We start from the raw sequence: 21135 nt of genomic DNA on the forward strand, positions 1-21135 counted from the left end.
CACAAGGTGTCAACTGTTGATATGCACGAAGTCGACGCACTGTTGAAACCAGCTCAGTGGCGCACAATGGATAAGTTTTCAGGTTTTCGGACAGTTAGCCCATGCATTATATGTCAAAAACCCGGAAACTTATACATTGTGAAACGCTGCTATTGGTGTAGGCCTTGTCGCTGGTCTGGTTGAAACTGATCCCAGTTAACACCATGGTAGTTGTGCCGGGAAGATTGGAATCAGTTCACGGACACCATCGGGTATGGGCCTGGCACACGGCAGATTGCGAGATGCTGTTGACCATGTTGCTCATGAACACCGGACCGACTCAATTCCGGGTTCAACATGTTGTAGTGAGCTTCTTGCAGATACCGAGTTGTTCAGGATGGTGCCATTTTCGCCGACTGTTGCCCTAGTCTTGGTGTTTGACGTGCAGGTACCCAGTGATGATGTAGTTCTCTTGCCGTCGAGTTATAGCGAATTCGTTTATTATCGGGGTTAACACCAGTTCCAACCCAGTGCGAAACCGAACTTTTTGTCAGTGTAAACCTCAACCTGAGCTAGGTTTTAAAAACAAACGAGCAAACTGACGTTTGTCAGAAAACAAGCAGACCCAATCTTGATACCCGATCCAGGTTGGAACTGAATAATAAACGAATTCGCTATTAGTTTGATGATATCACTTCACAGGTTTACTGCCGACCCGTCCCTGACGTTGACTTGTTTGTAGGCCGCAACGATGGAAATAGGGCCGACAGACGCGGAGGCTACCACCCCTACGGCTACGATGGCCTTCAGCGCAAAACTCGGCAGCATGTATTTCCCTTTAAAGCTATGGTGACTCCCCCTCCATCTGGAACTGGTTCGATCAAGCCTCACGAGCCGTATCGCTGCAATCATGATGAGTTGATACTTCTTTCACAGACAAACAGACATAACATATTGAATATTTCACACTGTAATACATCGTCGTTAAAACACTGCCACCATCAGCTGAGTACACTTTGACGGGAAGTACGCCATAGATGGCGGTACTACTGACTGAGAAACATTTAATTTGATCGTTAAATGCGTTTTAGATGAACAACTCACGTGTGTTATATCTGTTTGTCTGTGCTTCTAATATACATAACTGATCTCAAAGTAACTTGACATCACAGGGTTTGGCATCTAGAACCTTGTTAGAGTATCTGGGAATCCCGGCCTAAGACCACAAGCTGGTGGTCGTTCACACGGGAATCTTCAAAACTAGAACCAAATGTTGACGGACTACAAAAGTTAAATTATCTTGAAATTTATTTACATTCAATAAACTAATGTAAGATAGCATTCAAAGTTTCGTCAGAAGCATAAATATTCATATTTAATATGAAAAATCAATCCCAAGATTGCCATTACCGTACTTTTACGATCCCAGAACCTGTTTCCAATCGCCCATCGACAGTACGACTTTCTCAAACAGATTGCGATTCAATCTCACCAACAGCAGCTCCTCCAGTTTTTTCTCCGAGAGTCCGTCTCTTCGATCGGACAGAACCAGCGCACTGAAAGCCCGTTCCAGGTTGACGTTGTTGGAGGGGAGCGATAGGACAACCATGGCCACGGCAAACAGCTCCGGATGGCTGTCGGCACGCAGCAACCAATGTTTCCAAACGTCGTAGGTATGCGACTGGCGGGGTTCAATTTCCAGACTCTTGAGCTGATGAAGAATCGGTGTGACACTGCTGGTGAGAGTGATCGGCAACGATTTGGACGATCCTTCGGATGGGCCTCCGAACATTTCCGTGAGGAAATCGTCCATGTCGTCCTTTTTGTCCTCTTGCTTCATTTCTTCAACATTGGCCAAATCTGTGCCCATGCCCGGTTTAAGGTTCTGAATGCGGTTCCAGATGCTGACAATGTAGTTCTGAAATAAGAAGAAGAAATACTGCATTAGCATACTAAACGACTGATGGCAAAAAAAAACAATGTTTTCATTTCAAGACATAGACCAGGAGACCACCCTTACTGAACCACTTCCAACCCGGGCGGTTACCTGTATTTCTTCTTTCTGTTCGGCGGTAAACACGACCGACCGTAGGTAATTAAATCGCGGATCCAAGTAAATAGCTGCCTTGTAGACCATGTTCTCCTTGAGTAACACCAATCGCTTGGTCAAGGATTCAACCAGTGGTGCCGAAAATTGATTGTCCGTTTTACCGCGTACATCCTTGATGGCCAGTAGCCAGCGCATGTAGAACTCGGAGAACGGTGGAGGATGCTCTCCCTGAACTAGCTCAATCATCTCGTGCAAAGGAAGAAAGGCATCATTGTAGTCCCGTAGAAATTTCCAGTCACTCTCGTTCAAGGCTGAAAATCGTTATTTCGTAATTAGATTTGAAACGCGGTCAACAAGAGAATGGGGGCGGTATACCGAGTTTCGGATACTTCCGGCAGAGCGCGACGTAGAACTTTTCCTGCTGGATGATGCTTCGAGCTATATCGTACTGGACATCCCATTGATTAGGGCAACACAGCGGTGGCGGGGACGCCTTTTTCGTTTCGAAAAACTCTGTATATTTGGGATCGTTTACGTCTCTAACGAACCGCTGAATTCGATCGATATTGGTATCGAAATCCGAAACAACATTACTTATGATCTGTTGCAGATTGCAAACTGCACCTCGAATAGCATTGAATTGTCCTCGAAGTTCTGTCGAAAGCACATCTAGCAGTGTTTCAACATTGTCAGCTTCCTCACTAGTGTCCACGTCCCATTCACCAATATCGGACACAGTATCAGCGAATGCCTTCTGTAGCTTACCACCCACAGCAAGCACACTCGCTTCATTACCGACAACCAATGCGAATATCTGCTCATTCGAAAGATTGTACCTGTTTAGAAGTTCCAATACCATAGCGCTCAGTTGCTTATCAGTCAGTCCCTTGGTGACTCGAATCACGCCAAGCACCCGCATTACTATGGTATGATAGTGTTCAAACTGAGCACTCACGGTCAGACAATGTTGGCCGTGATGCCTAGCGGAATCGACTTTCACCGATACCAGCCTGTTACTCATCTCGCTACGAATTCGATCCATCAGATGCTCCACTGTCATGTGGGTCCAGTCGAGGACATTCGCACTGTTTATTTGAAATTCTAACGATTGAGCTAACGGTTGCAGTAGGATGCGTAATCCGTCCCATTCGAAACAGCGCACCGGTAGGTTATGCATGGCCACCAATTTGACGCAAGCTTCCATCAGATGCCACTGATCCTGGTCATACTTTTGCTGTTTGGTCAGTCGCATTTTCTTCGGCTCCAAAACGGAACCTTCCTCAAGAATCACGAGACCATTGCGCATAGCAGCTTCCGGATGCTGCGAACGACAATGTCTAATGAAGTTACCCAGATCTATCTTCACACAATCCTGACTGTATCTACAACCTGTGGACTTTTCTATGGCGCAATAATAAGCTTTACCATCTGTCTCCATGCATTCGCGGACAATTTGACGGAATTGCCGTTTCTTATTTCTCGAGTATGACTGAGCTGCGCTCTGATCCGTCTGCTTAGCAATCGGAGTCCTAGGGGCTCTGACAATTTTTTTCGGTTGATTCGAGGATTTTTCCTTACTCATATTTACGTTTTGCTCAACCAGATCGTAAAGGCTATCGTCGTCGGTATCCGTCTGATCCAGATCGCAAGATTCGGCCTTCACCAACAGCAAACTATTTGCATCGTTGGGAGATGCCGTCAGACTCGGAACCAACTTACTCAGGATGGTATTCGAATCGATACACTTTTGGCGGAAGCCGTATGCCGCTTGAAGTTCCTCCAAGCACTGTGGACAGATATGCTGCGGCAGATGACGATCGAAGGTGACCATAATATCCGTAAGCTCGTAAATCATATCGGCAATGCATTTGCCATTTAGATCCTGCGCCTCGATCGGAATCTGGGATGCGTCACTTTTCTGCTCCTTCCTGCACGTTCGGCATAGAGATTGCACTTTTGTAGCATTCATTGCGATGCGCTCATCAGATTGTATCGATTCCGATTCCGGTGTTTGATTTCGCGATTAAATTGCAGACGGAATTATAGCTTCACTCGATTTTCAGCACAAACCTGCTCTCATCAAAACAATATTATTTTTTGGCTAATCATACGGAACGGAACGAAACGGAAAGTGCACCGAAAGGTAGGTGGAAAGGAGATGGAACGAACAATGTTCGGTTATCTCGCTTTCTCCTGTATGCAAGGAAGCTGAAACTAGAGTCGGTGTATAATGAGTCACGCCAAGCGAAAAACAGTTGAACTCGCATCACGGTTTTCGAAAGATTCCCTTTCTTTTCACTTGGCAACAGAGGACTGCTACATCAACTTCAAATGACTTCTAGCGAGCAAAAAAATAGCGGCTGTTGTAAATCATTCTATCAGTGATTTTGTCCAATCATCTTAACAAAAAATAGTAGAAATTCTCATTACTGATCGTTACCAAACGTATCCCATGACAATTGAATGCTCACTGCGTGTTTATGATCATTTCTTCGATTATATTTTATATTTTATTGCGATACCTTTCGTGGACCTTTCATAGCATCGTAATGTTTGTTTACTTTGCACGATAGGTAGCCAGTTTGACAGTCCAATAGGTAGACTTGGCTTCACTCTTGGCGTGACTCATTATACACCGACTCTAGCTGAAACTACTTGAAACGCCCGCTTTGTTATTGTCTCGAGGGGCATGCAACTAGTCGCCATCAGTGTGCTCGATCAACGTACGACACTGAGAAATTTCGGAAACTAATTATTATGTCAAGCCTACCCTAATAAAAATGGTATGGTTAATTTGCTTAACGACGTGTTCGGGGTATCATCCAAACTATTTGAGGAATTGTTCAATGATTTGGGTTATCGTTCGTTTGTGGTAATTTTTTATTAGGGTAGATCTATGAGAAGAGGATACAATGGCCGATTTGAAGTGCGTCACTGTAACTGGCGAGTACCTATTAATGGGTGAAAAAGTACCTATTTTGTGGTAGTGTATGGACCTGTGTATGTGAAAATGAAAATTTCAAATAGTGAGTACTTTTTCACCCATTTCCGATACCTGTTTAGGGATCAAAAATGGGTACATATTTACCCAATTATTGCAATAAAAATGGATTTTTGTTTCAGGGCCTAATGTATTTTGTTATTGATTCAAACGTATTGTATCACTATTTCAACGAAACATATTTTTGAATCAACAAAATGGTTTTTAGAATCAACAAACAGATTATTGACTCTACAACCGGTTTGTTGATTCAAAAATATTTTTCTTTGAATTAACCGAATATTATATTTGAATCAATACCAAAAATATATTAGGCCCTGAGCCAACAATATATCCATTTGAATTTAAAAATCATTTCTCTGTGTGTGGGTGAAAAATATCTTTGTTGCACCGTAACGTTGCTGACATACTTGGTGTTCATTGTCGAGTGCCTTTGTTCCGTTTTGAAAAGTACAAAAAGTGATAAATATGAATAGTTTAAAGAAAAAGTGATAGCTTCAGAAAGCTTCAAGCTAAGAAATACTATATGATTTGAATGATTTCTTAGCTTATAACGTTGTTGATGATGATGATGGTCCCACCTCTTACCCCTACAAAGGTTTGAGCTGGACGATTTATCTTTAAGATAATTAAATATGACATTTTAACCAGGTTGGCAAACAAAATCGAACTGGTTTCAGTTACAGATATAAATTCCCTCTAGAGTTTACAGTTGCTTCACAGCGATATAAATGTGGAAAAGCTCAGGCGTCCACCTCTTAGTTCGCCTTTTTGTCCACCTAAAATATTCATAAGTATTACAAGCAATCAAGAGTTAATGAACAATCAACAAAGCATCCTATTACACTAGCAACCCCGCAATCTGATGCTATCATAATTTTCAGCAATGTCAGGAATGCTCACGAACCCCCAACATTTGCCAGAAAACTTACTACTAACTCAAGGTATCTTCCAAATAAGCTTCAAAATTGCATTTTTTTTATCAAATGTTAAATTCAGTCCTCTATATCCGTAATACGCGCGCGAGGCTCAAACCTTTGTAGACTACTATTTTTTTTTACTACTATTATTAAATCATATATCAAAAATCCATCATCACCATCGTGGCGAACAAATAGTTTTTGCAGTGCTACAATAAGTCGTTATAACAGCTATCCATACAAAATAATCCGTAATCGTCAAGATACATAATTTGTCAATTCATAAAAAAAAAATCACTAGATAACCGTTCAAAAGACAGTTTTAACGTGTGAAATGCAATGTCTCTTAAATTCTGCTAATGTTGTTGAACGTTTAATGTGTCTAGGCATCGTATTGAAAACATTTATTCCTTTGAAAAATAATGAATTCTGTGAAGCACAAGTCAAGAAATGTGGTGTTCTTATTTCATCCGTGTTTCTAGTATTATATCTATGATAGTCACTTCCTCTTTCAATTCGATCACACAAATATCGAGGCAGCAAACCGTTAACTACTTTAAAAATGAACACCATAGTCAAATATACAATTCTTTGCTTCACCGACAACCATTGTAAGGCGTCTAGCATCAAAGTTGAGGAAGTGAATCTATTACATCTCAAAATCAAACGCATTATTTTATTCTGCAATCGCTGTAATCTCGATATTTGTGTTGCATTGGACAGAAATAAAATGGAAGGGCAAAAGTCTAGATAAGGAGAGATGATTGATTTGTATAGCTGTATTTTACTGGCAATAGTTAAATCGTTTTTCAATCGACATAGAATTCCATACTTCTTGGCAATTTTCTTGATGACATTGTCAATGTGAGAGTTGAACTTAAGTTTGTCATCAATAATCACGCCAAGATATTTAATCTCCTGAACGCGATCAATAGTCTCATCATCAATTACAACAGAGACATTCTCATTTAATCGATTCCGCGAAATCACCATAAATTTAGTTTTACTTGTATTCAATTTTAACTGCTTACACTTCAACCATCTACTTAGATACTGCAAATCTTCATTCAAGTGTGAGACGGCAACTTCTAAATCCTTAGCTGCAATGAATAACACAGTATCATCTGCAAAAAGATTAATGTCGCAAACCATAAAACACGTCGCAAGTTATTAATATACATAATAAATAAAAGGGGCCCTAATACACTTCCCTGGGGCACTCCAAGGTTGTTCCCCACGGGACTGGAAACAGAATCATTAAAAACAGTCCGTTGAGTTCTGTCAGACAAATAGCTTTCAAACCATTTATATGCAGTACTCGTAATTCCAAAGCGCTTGATTGTACTTAACAGTAAGGGCCTAGAAATTGTTTCAAAAGCACGTTTTAGGTCCAAAAAACAGCAACAGCCGTATCTTTACGCTCCATTTTGTCTTTTCACTTTGCTAACACCAAATTCAGTTTCACAAGAATGCCCTTCCCGATATCCCGATTGTTCTGGTATCAACAAAGAGTTGCTATTCAAATACTCCAACAGCTGGCCTTTAACAACAAGTTCTAAGATTTTCTCTAAAGTGTGCAACATGTTGATGGGACGAAACTCTTCGGCTTTAATCGTTCCCGCAACTTTTTGAATAGGAACCACTAAGGATTCCTTCCAAATTTGTGGTACATGTCCATTCTGCAATGATTCATTAATAAGGTCCAGCAAGATGTGGCCAATGACATGAAAGCAATCTTGAATAACTCTAGCATTAACATTATCTACTCCAGCCGATTTTCCTAATGAAAAACAAATAACTCTAAGTTCATCTAATGTGATTGGGTGAAAAACTTCAAATTTGCAACTACTATTAACTGGCTGTTTTATTTCGTCAGGTTCATCGACCAATACAATGGATTGATTAATCAATGAAACACTTTCGACAAAATAATCATTAAACTTAGATGCAATTACTTGTTCTGACTGTTCTAATGTGCCACTAAAAGTTATGGACCGCGGTTTGCAATTACTAGGTTTTAATAAAGATTTCAAAATTTTCCACAACTCTTTGCTGTTGTTTTGATGCTGATCAATCTTCCTTTGAACATATTCACAACGAGTTTTCTTTATCGATTGTGAAATCGATTACGCGCGATTGTGTACCTAGTCCAATGATTGTCATTATTAGATCTACAAAACTTTTTGTACCATTTGTCCCTTTTCCGTTTAAGACGCAAAAGATCCAAATTGTACCAGCTGTTCCAGTTTTTCAAAGAAACAAACTTTTGCTCAACTACTTGATTGGTACACGTTTTCAAAGCGTTATTAAGAACAGCTGTAGATTCATCTAAGTTACCGTCCGCGAATGGAAAATCCAAGCTTCTCTCAACAAGGTTTGAAACAGCTTGCTTCGAATATTTCCTCCAGCACTTCAATTTTACAAAATTATCGTTATCGTTAACATGGTCTAAGACATTAATCACTAAAGTCTCATGATCGGTTATTTTCAAATCAGTATCCGTAACTGAACAAATGGAATCAAAATTGGAATAAACGTGGTCAATTAAAGTTCTACTGTGCCTGGAAATACGCGTATACTCATTTACCGTTTGCTTTAAATTAAAAAACTCAGCTAAACGCTTCAAATGATTCGAATTATGGTTATCACGCCAATTAATATTAAAATCACCAGCCAATATATTTAATTTACTAGAATCAAGGAATGTCTCAAGCCAGTTCTCTAAAACTTCAACAAAACGCTGGTCACTAGAACAAAACACCATAATTACCCGTCTTCATGCCACGTACAACTGTAATGCCCAAGAACCAGTTGCCATCAATAACTTCGTTGGTACGAAGGTTGAATTGAACTGATTCTTTGACATAAATAGCAACACCGCCAGTGTGTCTAGAATGTGATAAACAAGCAGCAACAATATATCCCGGAATACTATACTGATCAAAAGCTTCAGTTTCTACAATATGAGTTTCAGATAATAAAACTAAAAGAGGACGTTTTTCCTCAACAATCTGACGTAATGCTACGTAGTTTGTTGACAACCCCGCAATATTCAAGTATAAAAAATCGAATTGATTCACATTCCTGGAACTTGGCTGCTATTTATTGAAACGCAAGCTGCTTTTCTTCTGATCAAAAAGTCTTTTATAGAGCAAACATTCCGAGCTAAATGCGGCATGGTTGACGTCCAAGTTCATTTTTCGTTCTTTGTTCATTTTCAAACAATTAATACATTTCAATACAGTTGACGTACACTCCGACGTTTTGTGTTGTTGGCTGCACCTAGAGCATCTATCACAATTTTTGCAATCCATGCTCTTGTGCCCAAATTCTCCACATTTGAAGCATCTCAACACATTAATCGCGGGAACTATCGAGCACCGATCAAACCCTACATTTACTTTTTTCACACATAACAAACATTTATAAGTTTCGACATCGACTTCAATTACAACACTAAACTTGTTATAAGTGAAGCGTGGATTTTCAAACATGTTCACTACTTTTACATCATTAATAGCGATGTCTTCATTTTGACTTTTTAAGTAGTCAATAAAGACATCGGAGGAAAACTGATCGCTCATGCCCACTATTTTCAATCTTGGCACCGAAGTGGGAACAACAGCACTATATTTTTCACCCAGATTGCTTTCAATACCATTTTTCACATCACTTACGTTTGCTCCTGTTGCACACTCAACAATAATGGAGCCATCTTTACCATTCCTAAAATTACTGATTTTGTGTGTTTTTGGATCCAACTGAGTTTTCAAAAACTTACGAGTATCTTCGCAAGGTTGTTTGGACTCTTTCGGTTTAATCACAATGACCGGACGAGTCTTACGATTATCTGGTTTGTTACTTTTACTATTACTGTTACTATTAGTTTTACTTTGACTAGCACGACTATGTCTTTTTACAACATCCGCAAAACTCGCATTTTCTTGAAAAACAACATCATCATGATCACTATTACTAATTACTAATTTACGTTTTTTGCGTCTTGCGTCTGTTGTTAAAAGCATATTTGTTTCATTCCACAATTTGAGTCCCATAAATACATTTTAAAAAATGTGTATTTTTTATACCCAGTTACGGAAAAAAAATGCATTCTGAAAATGGGTAAAAAGTACCCCATGATTTGACTTATAAGCTCTTTACCTATTAGTGGGTAAAGACGTTTTACCCATTTTATGAGTTTACCTACTTTACCGCGAAATGGGGACTTTTTCACCCATTAATGGGTACTTTCCAGTTACAGAGTAGGATAGAGATAGATATAGATAGAGATAAAAGAGTAAGAAGCCAATTGTCTCCTCTTCCTCTTAGAACGGCAAGAACAGTAGTAAAACGGTGGAAACAAACGATTTTAAATTGGTTCTCTACTTGACTAGCCTATTGATCACAAGCAAACGATTAACGTACCCCATTCTAGTCGAAATTCTACTACTACACAATGTTTGTTTTGATTCGCTATGAAAGTTTGACAGATGAAATGAGGGGTTCGTGAATTTTCCTATGTTTCGAGGGGTGCATTGATTAGCTTGACACCGAAGAGAGTACCAGAGCTTAGCCAAAAAGTTGAGCACATTTCTTCGGGACGTTCTGGTCTTAGAGTTACGTCTATAGACGTGTATGGTATGGTAGCATCACAAGCGAAGTGACAGACAGAGCGGCTCGAAAACTTTGGTGACGAACATGCTATTGCAATTTTTCAGTGTACCACATGGCAACACTAAATGTACTAGAATGTTTTGGTTCTATCGCTTTCACTCTACTCAGAACTGAAATGCATAAAAAATGACAAAATGATACACTCTTTGCACACTGTCAAAGATCAATGCACACAAAATCAACTTTGTTCAAATCAAAACTAAAATATTAGCCCATCTGGTGGATGATGGTACAAGCTTTTAAGAAAATTCTAGTGAACCACATTATTTTAATTGAATTCTTCGCCAGATAGTCGTCTGTCACTTCGTTTGCGTGCTTACCAGTGTGGCTGATCTGGGCGTTCAACTTGACTCAAAAATGACTTTTGATTGACACCGTTCAGCGATCATACCGAAAGCAACGCGACAGTTGGGCTTTATTTCAAAAGTTGCGAAGGATTTTTCGGACCCACATTGTTGGAAGTCATTGTACTGTGCACTTGTCCGTCAAATTTTGGAACATGCGTCCATCGTCGTCCATCGAATAGTCACCATGTCACGTGGTGCCTAAGCACAGACAAACAGACATAACACTCGAAAGTTGTTCATCGAACAAGCATTTAACGGACAATTTAAAAGTATCGTGGTTGGTAGTACCGCAACTTGTGGCGCGCATAGTTAATCTCCTTGCGTTTGACGTTTACACACTACCGCCATCTGTTCAGCGTAGTGCCCACAGTGTATTCAACAGATGGCGGTAATGTTTTAGCAACGATGTTTTACAGTAAAAACTATTCAATGTGTTATGTCTGTTTGTCTGTGGCCTAAGGATCGAATGGGTTCAGAAACGGTTCATTTGTCTGGCACTGAGAAACTTGCCGTGGAGTGATCCTGACAAATGGCCGTCGTATCCTGATAGATGCCGACTGTTGGGCTTAGACACACTGGAACGACGACTGAAAGTACAGCAATCGTTGCTTATTGCTAAGCTGTTGAATGGTGAAACTGATGCCCCCGAACTGCTTGCAATGTTGAAGTTTCGTGTGCTAAGGCAGATCTCTTCGGAATACAACGTTACTGCAACACAAGTTTTAACCGAACCATGTTTGGGAACAACGAACCAATCTCAACGTGTATTCGTGCGTTTTCGGCTGTCGACGAGTTTTTCGAGTTCAATGAACCAACTGGACGTTTTGCAAATCGGATTAGGTTTGTGTTAAATTAGCTTTAATTTTATTCATTAAGACTAAATTGTCAGATGAATTATTTTAAATACAAATACAAACAACGATGCAGAGAGATTTGCGTAGATTGCCTTGGAATGATCCGTTTCGATTACCCAGTTACGAAAGTCGTTGTCAACTTATCGACCTAGGACTTCTCCGGACTAGAAGAGACGCAAGCAGAGTCCTAACCGTGGCCGATATACTGCAAAGAAGGACAGATTGCGAAGCTATCCTGAGACAAATTGACCTGAATGTTCAACCCCGATAGCTTCGTACTAACCTTATGCTAAGACTGCCTCTACGTCGCACAAATTATGGAGCATACGGTGCGATTTGCGGACTGCAGAGTATTCAACAGAAAGTTTTCTTCTGTTTTCCACCGGCAAGAGTAACTGACTATAAGATAGCATAGCGCGGGGCAAGTGGACCGTAGCGAGCGAAGGTTTACTTAACCCGCGCGTGCCCTTTTCGGTCTTTTGGAATTCGGCATTCTGGGATTCTGCCATTCGAGAATTCAGCCTTTTCAAAAATGCTGCCTTTCGGTATGCTGGTATCTCCTTAGCGCCAACGCGGTCGGGTACCTTCGTACCTTCCGAGCTGCAGACAATAAACAAAGTGATCGACACCGAGAGACACAACGGCGATCGAACCCGATTAGTCTAAAGTCCTCTAAGTAAAAGTATGGACGTCTGTCAAAAGCTGCTCCAATCGAACCGTCGAAACGCATTGCTTTGCTCGATTGGAACACAACTCTTTTCCGTTTTGTGTGTGACAGTCGTCCATACTTTTACAGCTTTTACTTGAGTGCTTTAGATAAGTCTGGCGTGCGAAAACGAGCAGAAACTCAAAAACAGGAGTTCTTGATCAACTGATGATTTGAATGAATCTCGAATGCAGAGTTCCATCGCCTTTGATGCCATCAGAAACCGATGTTCACCCGTATTCTTGTTTTCGTTCTAACCGTATTTTTCAAAAACCATTTCGCTGAATTAGACCTAACAAAAAGCACCACCTACCTTCATCTCGTCCCGTTGCTCCAGCGTAAACACGACCGACTCGCAGTAGTTGAAGCGCGGGTCCACGTACATGCACGCCTTGAAGGCCATGTTCTCCCGCAGCACCGTCACCCGTTTGGTGAGCGACTCGGTCAACGGTTTCGAGAAGCGATTATTCGTCTTGTTGCGGAGCTCCTTGATCGCCATCAGCCACTGCATGTAGAACTCGGAAAAGGGGTGATGCTTTTTCTGAATCCGTTTCGTGATGTCGTACAGCGGTTGGAAAGCATCGATGAACTCCTGCACGTACTGCCACTCGTGGTCGTGCAAGACTGCGAATAAAATGCGATTACCAACAAGCAAATAAAAAAATGAACGCCGGGCGTAACTTACCAATTTCTGGATTCTTCTGAGCAAGTTCGGTGAACAAATGCTTCTGTTTGAAGATGCTTCGAATCAGTTTGTACTTGGAGGTCCAGCGGTTCCCGGTACATACCGGCGGGTAGGATTCCTTCTTGCTATGGAAAAAATCGTCATACTTGGTGTCACGCAGGTCGCGAGCAAATCTGTTGAAACGAAAAATGTTCTGATCGGTATCGGGCAGCACGTCGTTCAGTGCGAGATGTAGATTCCGGATCGGGCCCCGTATGACATTGAACTGCTCTCGGAGCTCGGCCGACAAGGCTTCTAATAGTTCGTCCACTTTGTCCATTTCGCTGCCATCGGTGTCTTCGCCGACGTTATCCCGTGCGGTATCCCGAAAACTTTTATGCAGCTTCTTCGCCGTGGTAAGCATGTTGGTTCCATTTTCCACAATGATAGCGAAAATCTGCCCGTTTGATATTTCATACAGATTCAGAATTTCCTCCACCTTCCATTTCAGCTGCTTAGCGGTCTGACCGGCCTTTACCCAGATTATGCCTAGCACCCGTGTCTCAACGACATGATGAAGTTCGAACTGAGAACTCACTGTCAGAACATGCTGTCCATGGCGTACAGCGGAGTCAACCAGAATCGACAAAAGCTTTAAGCTTATTTCCTTGCGTATTCGAGCAATCATCAGTTCAACAGTACTGCGTATGCATCGGACGATTCCTTCGCTCTTTATTACCAATCCCATCGGTTCCATCAACGGTTTGTAAATACCTTGGAACCCTTCCCACTCAAAGCACTTCAACGGTAGATTGTGAAAGGTGACCAACTTGATGCTGGTTTCGATCAAATGCTTCGCATCCATCTCTATCACCTGCTTCGAAATGATTCTTAGCTTTTTCTCCGGGTTTTCCTCCTCCCCGGAATCGATCAGCAGGCCTAGTTTCAGGGCGGATTGTCTGTGCTTCGATCGAAAATGGCGAACGAAATTGTTGGGATCATATTTCTTCTGGGCATACCCGCATTCGATGTCATCGTTTATGGCGCAAGCATATCTCTTATTGACTAATCTGATGTGTTCATTTGCGATCGATTGCAGGGTACGTTGATTTCTTTTAACAGTCCGGCCTTTCATTGGCGTCGTGGTTTTATTCAGGTACTCTCCAACCTGTTGCGGAATCTCAACCGGCTTTTGGACTTCAGGCGTAATCAAATTGTAAAGGCTTTCTTCCTCCGCTTCCAACTCTGTATCAAAATGTTCCTCCTTCACCATCAGCGCTAGTTGCGCATCGCTACGTAGGGGATTGACTCTGAAATATAACAACCTAGATGTAGGTATTTCGATCTTCCACCAATAGTAAAAAAAACAGAACTTACACACTCAATTTCGGAATTTGCCTGCTCAAGGTCGTGTTGGAATTAATACATCTCTGCCGGAAGTTGTGTGCCATCCGGAGTTCATCCAAACAAGCTGGGCAGATTTGCTGCGGTAGATGCGAATCCAGCGTTACCATAATATCTGTAATCTGATAGATCATCTCCGCAATCGGTAGGCCATTCTGATCGATGGCATCTACAGGAATGTGTTTAGCCCGCTCCTTTTTGCAGCAGGTTCGGCATGTCAGCCAATTGGTCGGAGTGCTCATTTTAATTCCGGGCCCTTCGCAAACTCGAAGACACTATAACACTACATTCAACTGTGTACGGTTTCCGCTTTTTTGGTTTGTAAACAGTTGTAAAAATCGGTTAAAATTTACGTTTAACTGGACAGATTCCGCAAGTAAACTTTAAAAAAACTAATAATCAACACCAAAAACGCATCATCTAGTGGTGGCCTGAGAGTGAGAGATGCTGGTGGAATCTGCTTCAATGCAATGTAAACAGATGAGGCAATGTGAATTCGTCGTCTCTTTCGTTCTCATGTTGTTTAAATAGTTGACAGAATGTGACTCCACTCCGTCAACCTTTAAACAGCGGAGGAACGAAAGAGATGACAAATTCTTTGGGCCTCACCAGTTTACACTTACTGAGTCTGCATGACAATGCTTGAGTTGAAAAGTTAGTAAGTAAGAAAGAGAAAGAACAACCTTTGTTTTGGTTCTTTTCATTCACTCTATCGAGCACCAAAAGAGGAATGGTAATGAAAACGGAATGAGACCCGTATGCACCTATTGAAAAGGTTTAATAAAGGTGGGAAAAATTATGTTGCGTAACGGGCAAAAAAACTACGATAATTACAAACCTTGTTACAAACACACTTATACCAACAATCAATACGAAACTAACGATTTTAAATTGGCTCACCACTTTAGTAGCCTATTGGTCCCAAGCAAACGATTAACGTACCCTATTCTAGTTGAAATTCTATTACTACACTATGTTTGTTTTGATTCGCTATGAAAGTTTGACAGATAACATCAGGGGTGTGTGGATTCATGCAGAACATGCAGGGGTGAGTGAAATAGCTTGGGACTGCTTGGGACCGTTGTTCTGGTACTGAGTGAGCCAAAAATAATAATGGTTTTCTTCGGGACCCAGTGGTCTTATACCCCGTTCACATTACAGCCTATATCACGTAATATAGGCTGTCTTGCAATGAGCACTCATGCATAGGATTTCCAGTGAAAACTAGATATATGAGTGCTCATTGCAAGACAGCGTATATCACGTGATATACGCTGTAATGTGAACGGGGTATTAGAGTTACCTCTATGCTTATTAATCGCATACTGGATGTTCGGTACTTTTCTTATACCCCGTTCACATTACAGCCTATATCACGTAATATAGACTGTCTTGCAATGAGCACTCATACATAGGATTTCCAGTGAAAACTAGATGTATGAGTGCTCATTGCAAGACAGCGTATATCACGTGATATACGCTGTAATGTGAACGGGGTATTAGTGGAAATCACTCGGTAAAACTAATAAATTGAAAAACATTCGATTTTTTCATGTTTATACCGAATTCAGTAATATGAGGTACACACATAGAAAAATCGTAGCTCGAATAAAAAAAAACCCTCGATAGAATTAAAAGTTTGCGTTGGTTCTTTTTGGTAGAAAGCGGTTAGCGTTCAAAACGAAAGTTAGACAATTTTCCTCACCATTTTGAAATCAAAAGTTGCCCACTGGCACTGTTAACATTAAAAGCATTTTTAACTCTGATGAATATTAAATTAAAAGTTTTATTATTTGATATAATGGTTCATATATATGTTTATTAGTTAACATTCAATGTTAATTTACAACATTGCGATAATAAATATGTGGATTGGAATGACGGCATTGTCCAAGGGCGATTTGCACTTGATGTCTCAGATATCCAGACTGCAGGCAGGTGCAGCCCTTTACAGTCCAAGCACAAACGAAGTGACTAATGGAGCGGCTCGAAAACTTTGGTGACGCACCTGCCAATGCAATTTTTCAGTGTACCACATGACAACACCACTACTACTGGATTGTACCACATGGCAACACTAAATGTACTAGAATGTTTTGGTTCTATGTCTTTCACTCTACTCTAAACTGAAATGCATAAAAAAAAATGACAAAATGATACACTCTTTGCACACTGTCAAAGATCGTATTGCACACAAAATCAACTATGTTCAAATCAAAACAAACATACTAGCCCATCTGGTGGCTGTTGGCACAAGCTTCTAAGAAAATTGTATTACAGCGAACCACATTATTTTAATTGATTTCTTCGCCAGTTAGTCGTCTGTCACTTCGTTTGTGGTCCAAGTTCGTTTAGCGGAAAGATGGGCAGAATTGAGCATTCGAATGGAATCCTAATCACCGGTTGGTGGGTCATTCAAGAGCACCGGAAACTACTATCACAAACGAAGTGACAGACGGAGCGGCTCGAAAACTTTGGTGACTAACCTGCTATTGCAATTTTTCAGTGTACCACATGGCAACACCACTACTACTGGATTGTACCACATGGCAACACTACTACTAGATTGAACTAGCATTTTCACCAAATGTACTAGAATGTTTTGGTTCTATCTCTTTCACTCTACTCAAAACTGAAATGCATAAAAAAATGACAAAATGATACGCACTCTTTGCACACTGTCAAAGAATCATTGTACACAAAATCAACTTTGTTCAAATCAAAACAAAAAAACTAACCCATCTGGTGGATGATGGCACAAGCTTCCAAGAAAATTCTATTACAGTGAACCACATTATTTAAATGGATTTCTTCGCCAGTTAGTCGTCTGTCACTTCGTTTGTGCTACTATCTGAGAATCGTTTGCTCAGTTGTTCAGCCGGAAAGATCGATTTGCTGGCCAAATCACCAGATTCTAAGATGGAAGCACTGTGAAGAGACAGTAGAAACGAGCCGTTTAACGAAAAAATGTCCCTGTGGTCACATAAACTTTCTGCACGTGGGAGGTTTGGTTGGACTTGGTCGATTTGAGTCCATGGCAAGCCATCAGTTGAGCAGTTTCCTTCTCGTTCTTACGCTCGTATAATCCCCACTCATCTGTGAAATTGTGTACATGCTTGCTGGTGACCACTTTCTTAACAACGCCCAGATGACTCACATATTGGCCAATTCCTCCGAATCATGCAGTGCCGAACTCCCGTCCGCCTGATCCCCTTCTTCCACTCAAAGAAAACTGCTCTTTTCCTTCCGGCTTGATTTTATCGCTCGGTGAAGCATTCAACATTCCATGGGTGCAAAAATACGCGGGTTTCATTTTGCAAACAGTTAAAATTCAGATCTGGACACTTTTCGGGGATAACTTTTACTTTTAAAATGAGGTTGAAACCCCTTCCGTTTTTCGCGTTTTACACGTTTATTCAACAACTGCCATTTCTGGGTTCCCATAAAGAAGCAATTTTGACAGTTGAACAATTTTCGATTTGAAAATTTGTGATTTTGAGGTGTCAAGTTGAAGTCAAAACATTTATTTTTGGTTTGAAATTACCTTGTTGTATTAAATATTTTCGTAGTTAGAATTACGATTTTAGGGTATACCGTGGACTCTCGTCAATCTAAACAATGCTTCGTGCAAATTAACGGTTTTTTTTTTTAATTTTAATGTCTATTTAGATTTTTTCACCTGCGTGAAAAAAAACGCAATTCGTAAAAAAATCACTTCGCTTTGAACCGATGTTAACAGATACAGATAACAGAACAGATACGATGTTGCAGATCGCATGTTTTTCGCTTACGTGTACTTTTTTCACACATGCACATGCTCGTGAAAAGCGTTTCGAGAGAGAGAGAGAGAGAGAGAGAGAGAGAGTGTATTTGACGTTTCGATCGATTTTCACTTCACCGGAGGTCGAGATGTTTTTAAGACAGGTGGGCAGGAACTCACGGTCTCCCAGTGTTGGTGAGTTCTTTGCCGTTAATGTTCACGAAAAGTTCACTATTGTGCTTTACAGAAATTCAAAACAAACAATTTTATCTGCGGATTTGGACAGTTTTTGACCTGTTTCATACGACCGGAAGGTGTATCAAAGATGAATACTAAGATGAAACTGTCGGAAGAAAAACTTTCTATTTTAGTGTTCTCTTTCACGGTCCCTTTCATCCAATGAATACCCCCAGTATGCAAGGTAATTTTGTGGTTTTGCTGCCCCCTCGGTAGAGATGAAATTTTGCGCGCTTTTTTATCAAAACAATCACACCAAAATCAGAGATGTCCCAATTTTTAATTACTCGATTAACAACTAATCGATTATTTTTTGTTCGCTGTGCAGTCATTTTTCCACCAATGAGAGTGCAAAACTTGTTTGAAACGATCGGTGATGATCCTCTGCAGAAGTTAATGCTTATATCGGCATGATATAACCGATTACAAATATGTTACTGTTTGGTTCGTTAGTCGATTAATCGATTATTCGAATGAAAATCGGCCATCACTAGATGAATGCGAAACATCATTTCAAATATTAAGGACCGTACATAAATAATGATACAATTTGAAAGGGACCGAGGCTAATCACAAATTACGCCCCCACGGTAACTGAAATACACACGAGTGTTCACCGGTTGGGTGTATGCTGGTCACAAATGCCGTGCCAAACTGATTTCCTACGCAATTAATCAATCTTTGATGTGAATTTCGCTAATAAACACGAGGAGCATTTCTTATCCAGCTTTCCATGCTCGGTAATGGCGGCCTTTTTGTATGAATAAATGTATCACAGACAAACAGACATAACACATTGAATATTTCTCACTGTTAAACATCGTCGCTAAAACATTACCGCCATCTGTTGAATACACAGTGGTGGGTAGTACGCTGAACAGATGGCGGTAGTGTGTAAACGTCAAACGCAAGGGAATTGACTATGCGCGCCACAGGTGGCGGTACTACCAACTACGATACTTTTAAATTGACCGTTAAATGCTTGTTCGATGAACAATTTGCGAGTGTTATGTCTGTTTGTCTGTGAATGTATCCTTCACTGTGCTTTTTGACACTAACTGGAGGGCGTATGTTGTTCCATTTTCTTCTGTTCCTGGGACAGGGAAAGGGAGGAGTCAAAATCCGAACCTCCAGATAGCACAGTGAAGGATACATTTATTCATACAAACAGGACACACAAAAAATTATCGTTGATGAAATTAAAAAAATCGTTGGTAGAATTAACAGTTTGCGTTGGTTCTTTTTGGTAGAAAGCGGTTAGCTTTCAAAATAAAAGTTAGCCAACAGTCAAATCAAAAGTAGTCCACTCAATACTTTTAAAAGTTTGAACTTTCAAAATGAATTGTACTACTGTCAAATCAAAAGCATCACAGTGTTGAAATTAAAAGTCGATTATTTTTTAACCAAAACAAACTATTAACATAAAAGTTCCTTACTGTTACAATAATATGTACCATTTCGAATTAAAAAAATCACTATTTTCAGTATGAATACCAGCATTTTCAATCATAACAATCAAATTTTTCATTTAAAAATCTATTAATTATAAAATTCCTATTTTTGTGCTACAATTTCATGTTCCAAAAATAAATTTATGTTTTTATATTGAATGTTTTTACAGTTTCTATGATAATTATTAGATTTTTGTATGGTTAGATAGACGTCGCATAGCAGCAGTCAGATTTTGAACTGCATCATCCATGTCTGTTATGGTCCAGTACGGAGCAACAAAACTCAGTTAACTGGTGGCTTCGCTGAGGACATGTTCTCTGTGGGAAGCAGCCAGCGAAGCGTCGTGGATCTAATCTAGAATGGTATATAGAAATTAATGAGAGTGTAAAAGTGAGGGGTAATCTGAAATAATCTTGTCAAAGCAGGAGGAAATTTAAGGTCACTTACTGGAATCTTTGTCGGAGGTTTGCGTCTGTTCGAGAGTTTCTTGTGTTCGTGTTCCATTCCACTACCGGCATTGGCGAGCTGCTCGTTTCTAGAGCCGTATAGACGTCCTTCAGGTAGTTCCAGGTAGGTTTTCACGTTCTAATGGACGACCGGATTCTACTGAAAGATACAATATTTTATTCTTGATCGAGACAGGGAATAATTTCAATACTGAACTGTTGCATGGGTCGGTAAAATGTTCCACCTATTGTTTGGCGCGTTTTGTCTTTATCTACTCACGCTAGCGTAGAGTAACCCATAAAAGGTAGAAATCTACCCATGAAGAAGTAATTTTGACAGTAAAACAATTTTCGATTTGAAAATTTGCGCTTTTAAATCTACAAGATAAAATCAAAACATTCGTTTTTGAATTGAAAATTACATTGTTAAAATAAATATCTTCGTAGTTAGGGTAACGAATTTGTTGATACTTTTAAATTGAAAGGTCAATATTTTTACTGGTACAATTTTTGTTTTTTGTGTGTATTACCGAGCATGGAAAGCTGGATAGCAAAACTTGCCATAACAAAATGGGCGGTTCATTTTAGTAAACAAACTAACACTTCTTCCAACTGTGGCACCTCTCTTAAGGCCGGCGCAC

The 21135-nt window shown here is 40.2% G+C and overlaps 1 protein-coding gene across 1 annotated transcript; it reads right to left on the reverse strand.

The window, feature by feature from the left end:
- Positions 1-1319: 1319 nt before the first annotated feature.
- LOC135713281 (uncharacterized) lies at positions 1320-15049 on the reverse strand. The gene is made up of 6 exons (XM_065236365.1): positions 14573-15049; positions 13217-14505; positions 12845-13155; positions 2405-4049; positions 2027-2340; positions 1320-1897 (listed from the first exon to the last, which is right to left on the reverse strand). Exons 1-6 carry the CDS (start codon positions 14839-14841, stop codon positions 1397-1399), a joined length of 4329 nt encoding a protein of 1442 aa, XP_065092437.1. The 5' UTR covers positions 14842-15049; the 3' UTR covers positions 1320-1396.
- Positions 15050-21135: the final 6086 nt, after the last annotated feature.

The sequence above is a fragment of the Ochlerotatus camptorhynchus genome, unplaced genomic scaffold, assembly GCF_037179485.1.
Source record: "Ochlerotatus camptorhynchus isolate MF236.1 unplaced genomic scaffold, CSIRO-AGI_Acam_v1.1 ptg000550l, whole genome shotgun sequence".
Lineage (NCBI taxonomy): Eukaryota > Metazoa > Arthropoda > Insecta > Diptera > Culicidae > Ochlerotatus > Ochlerotatus camptorhynchus.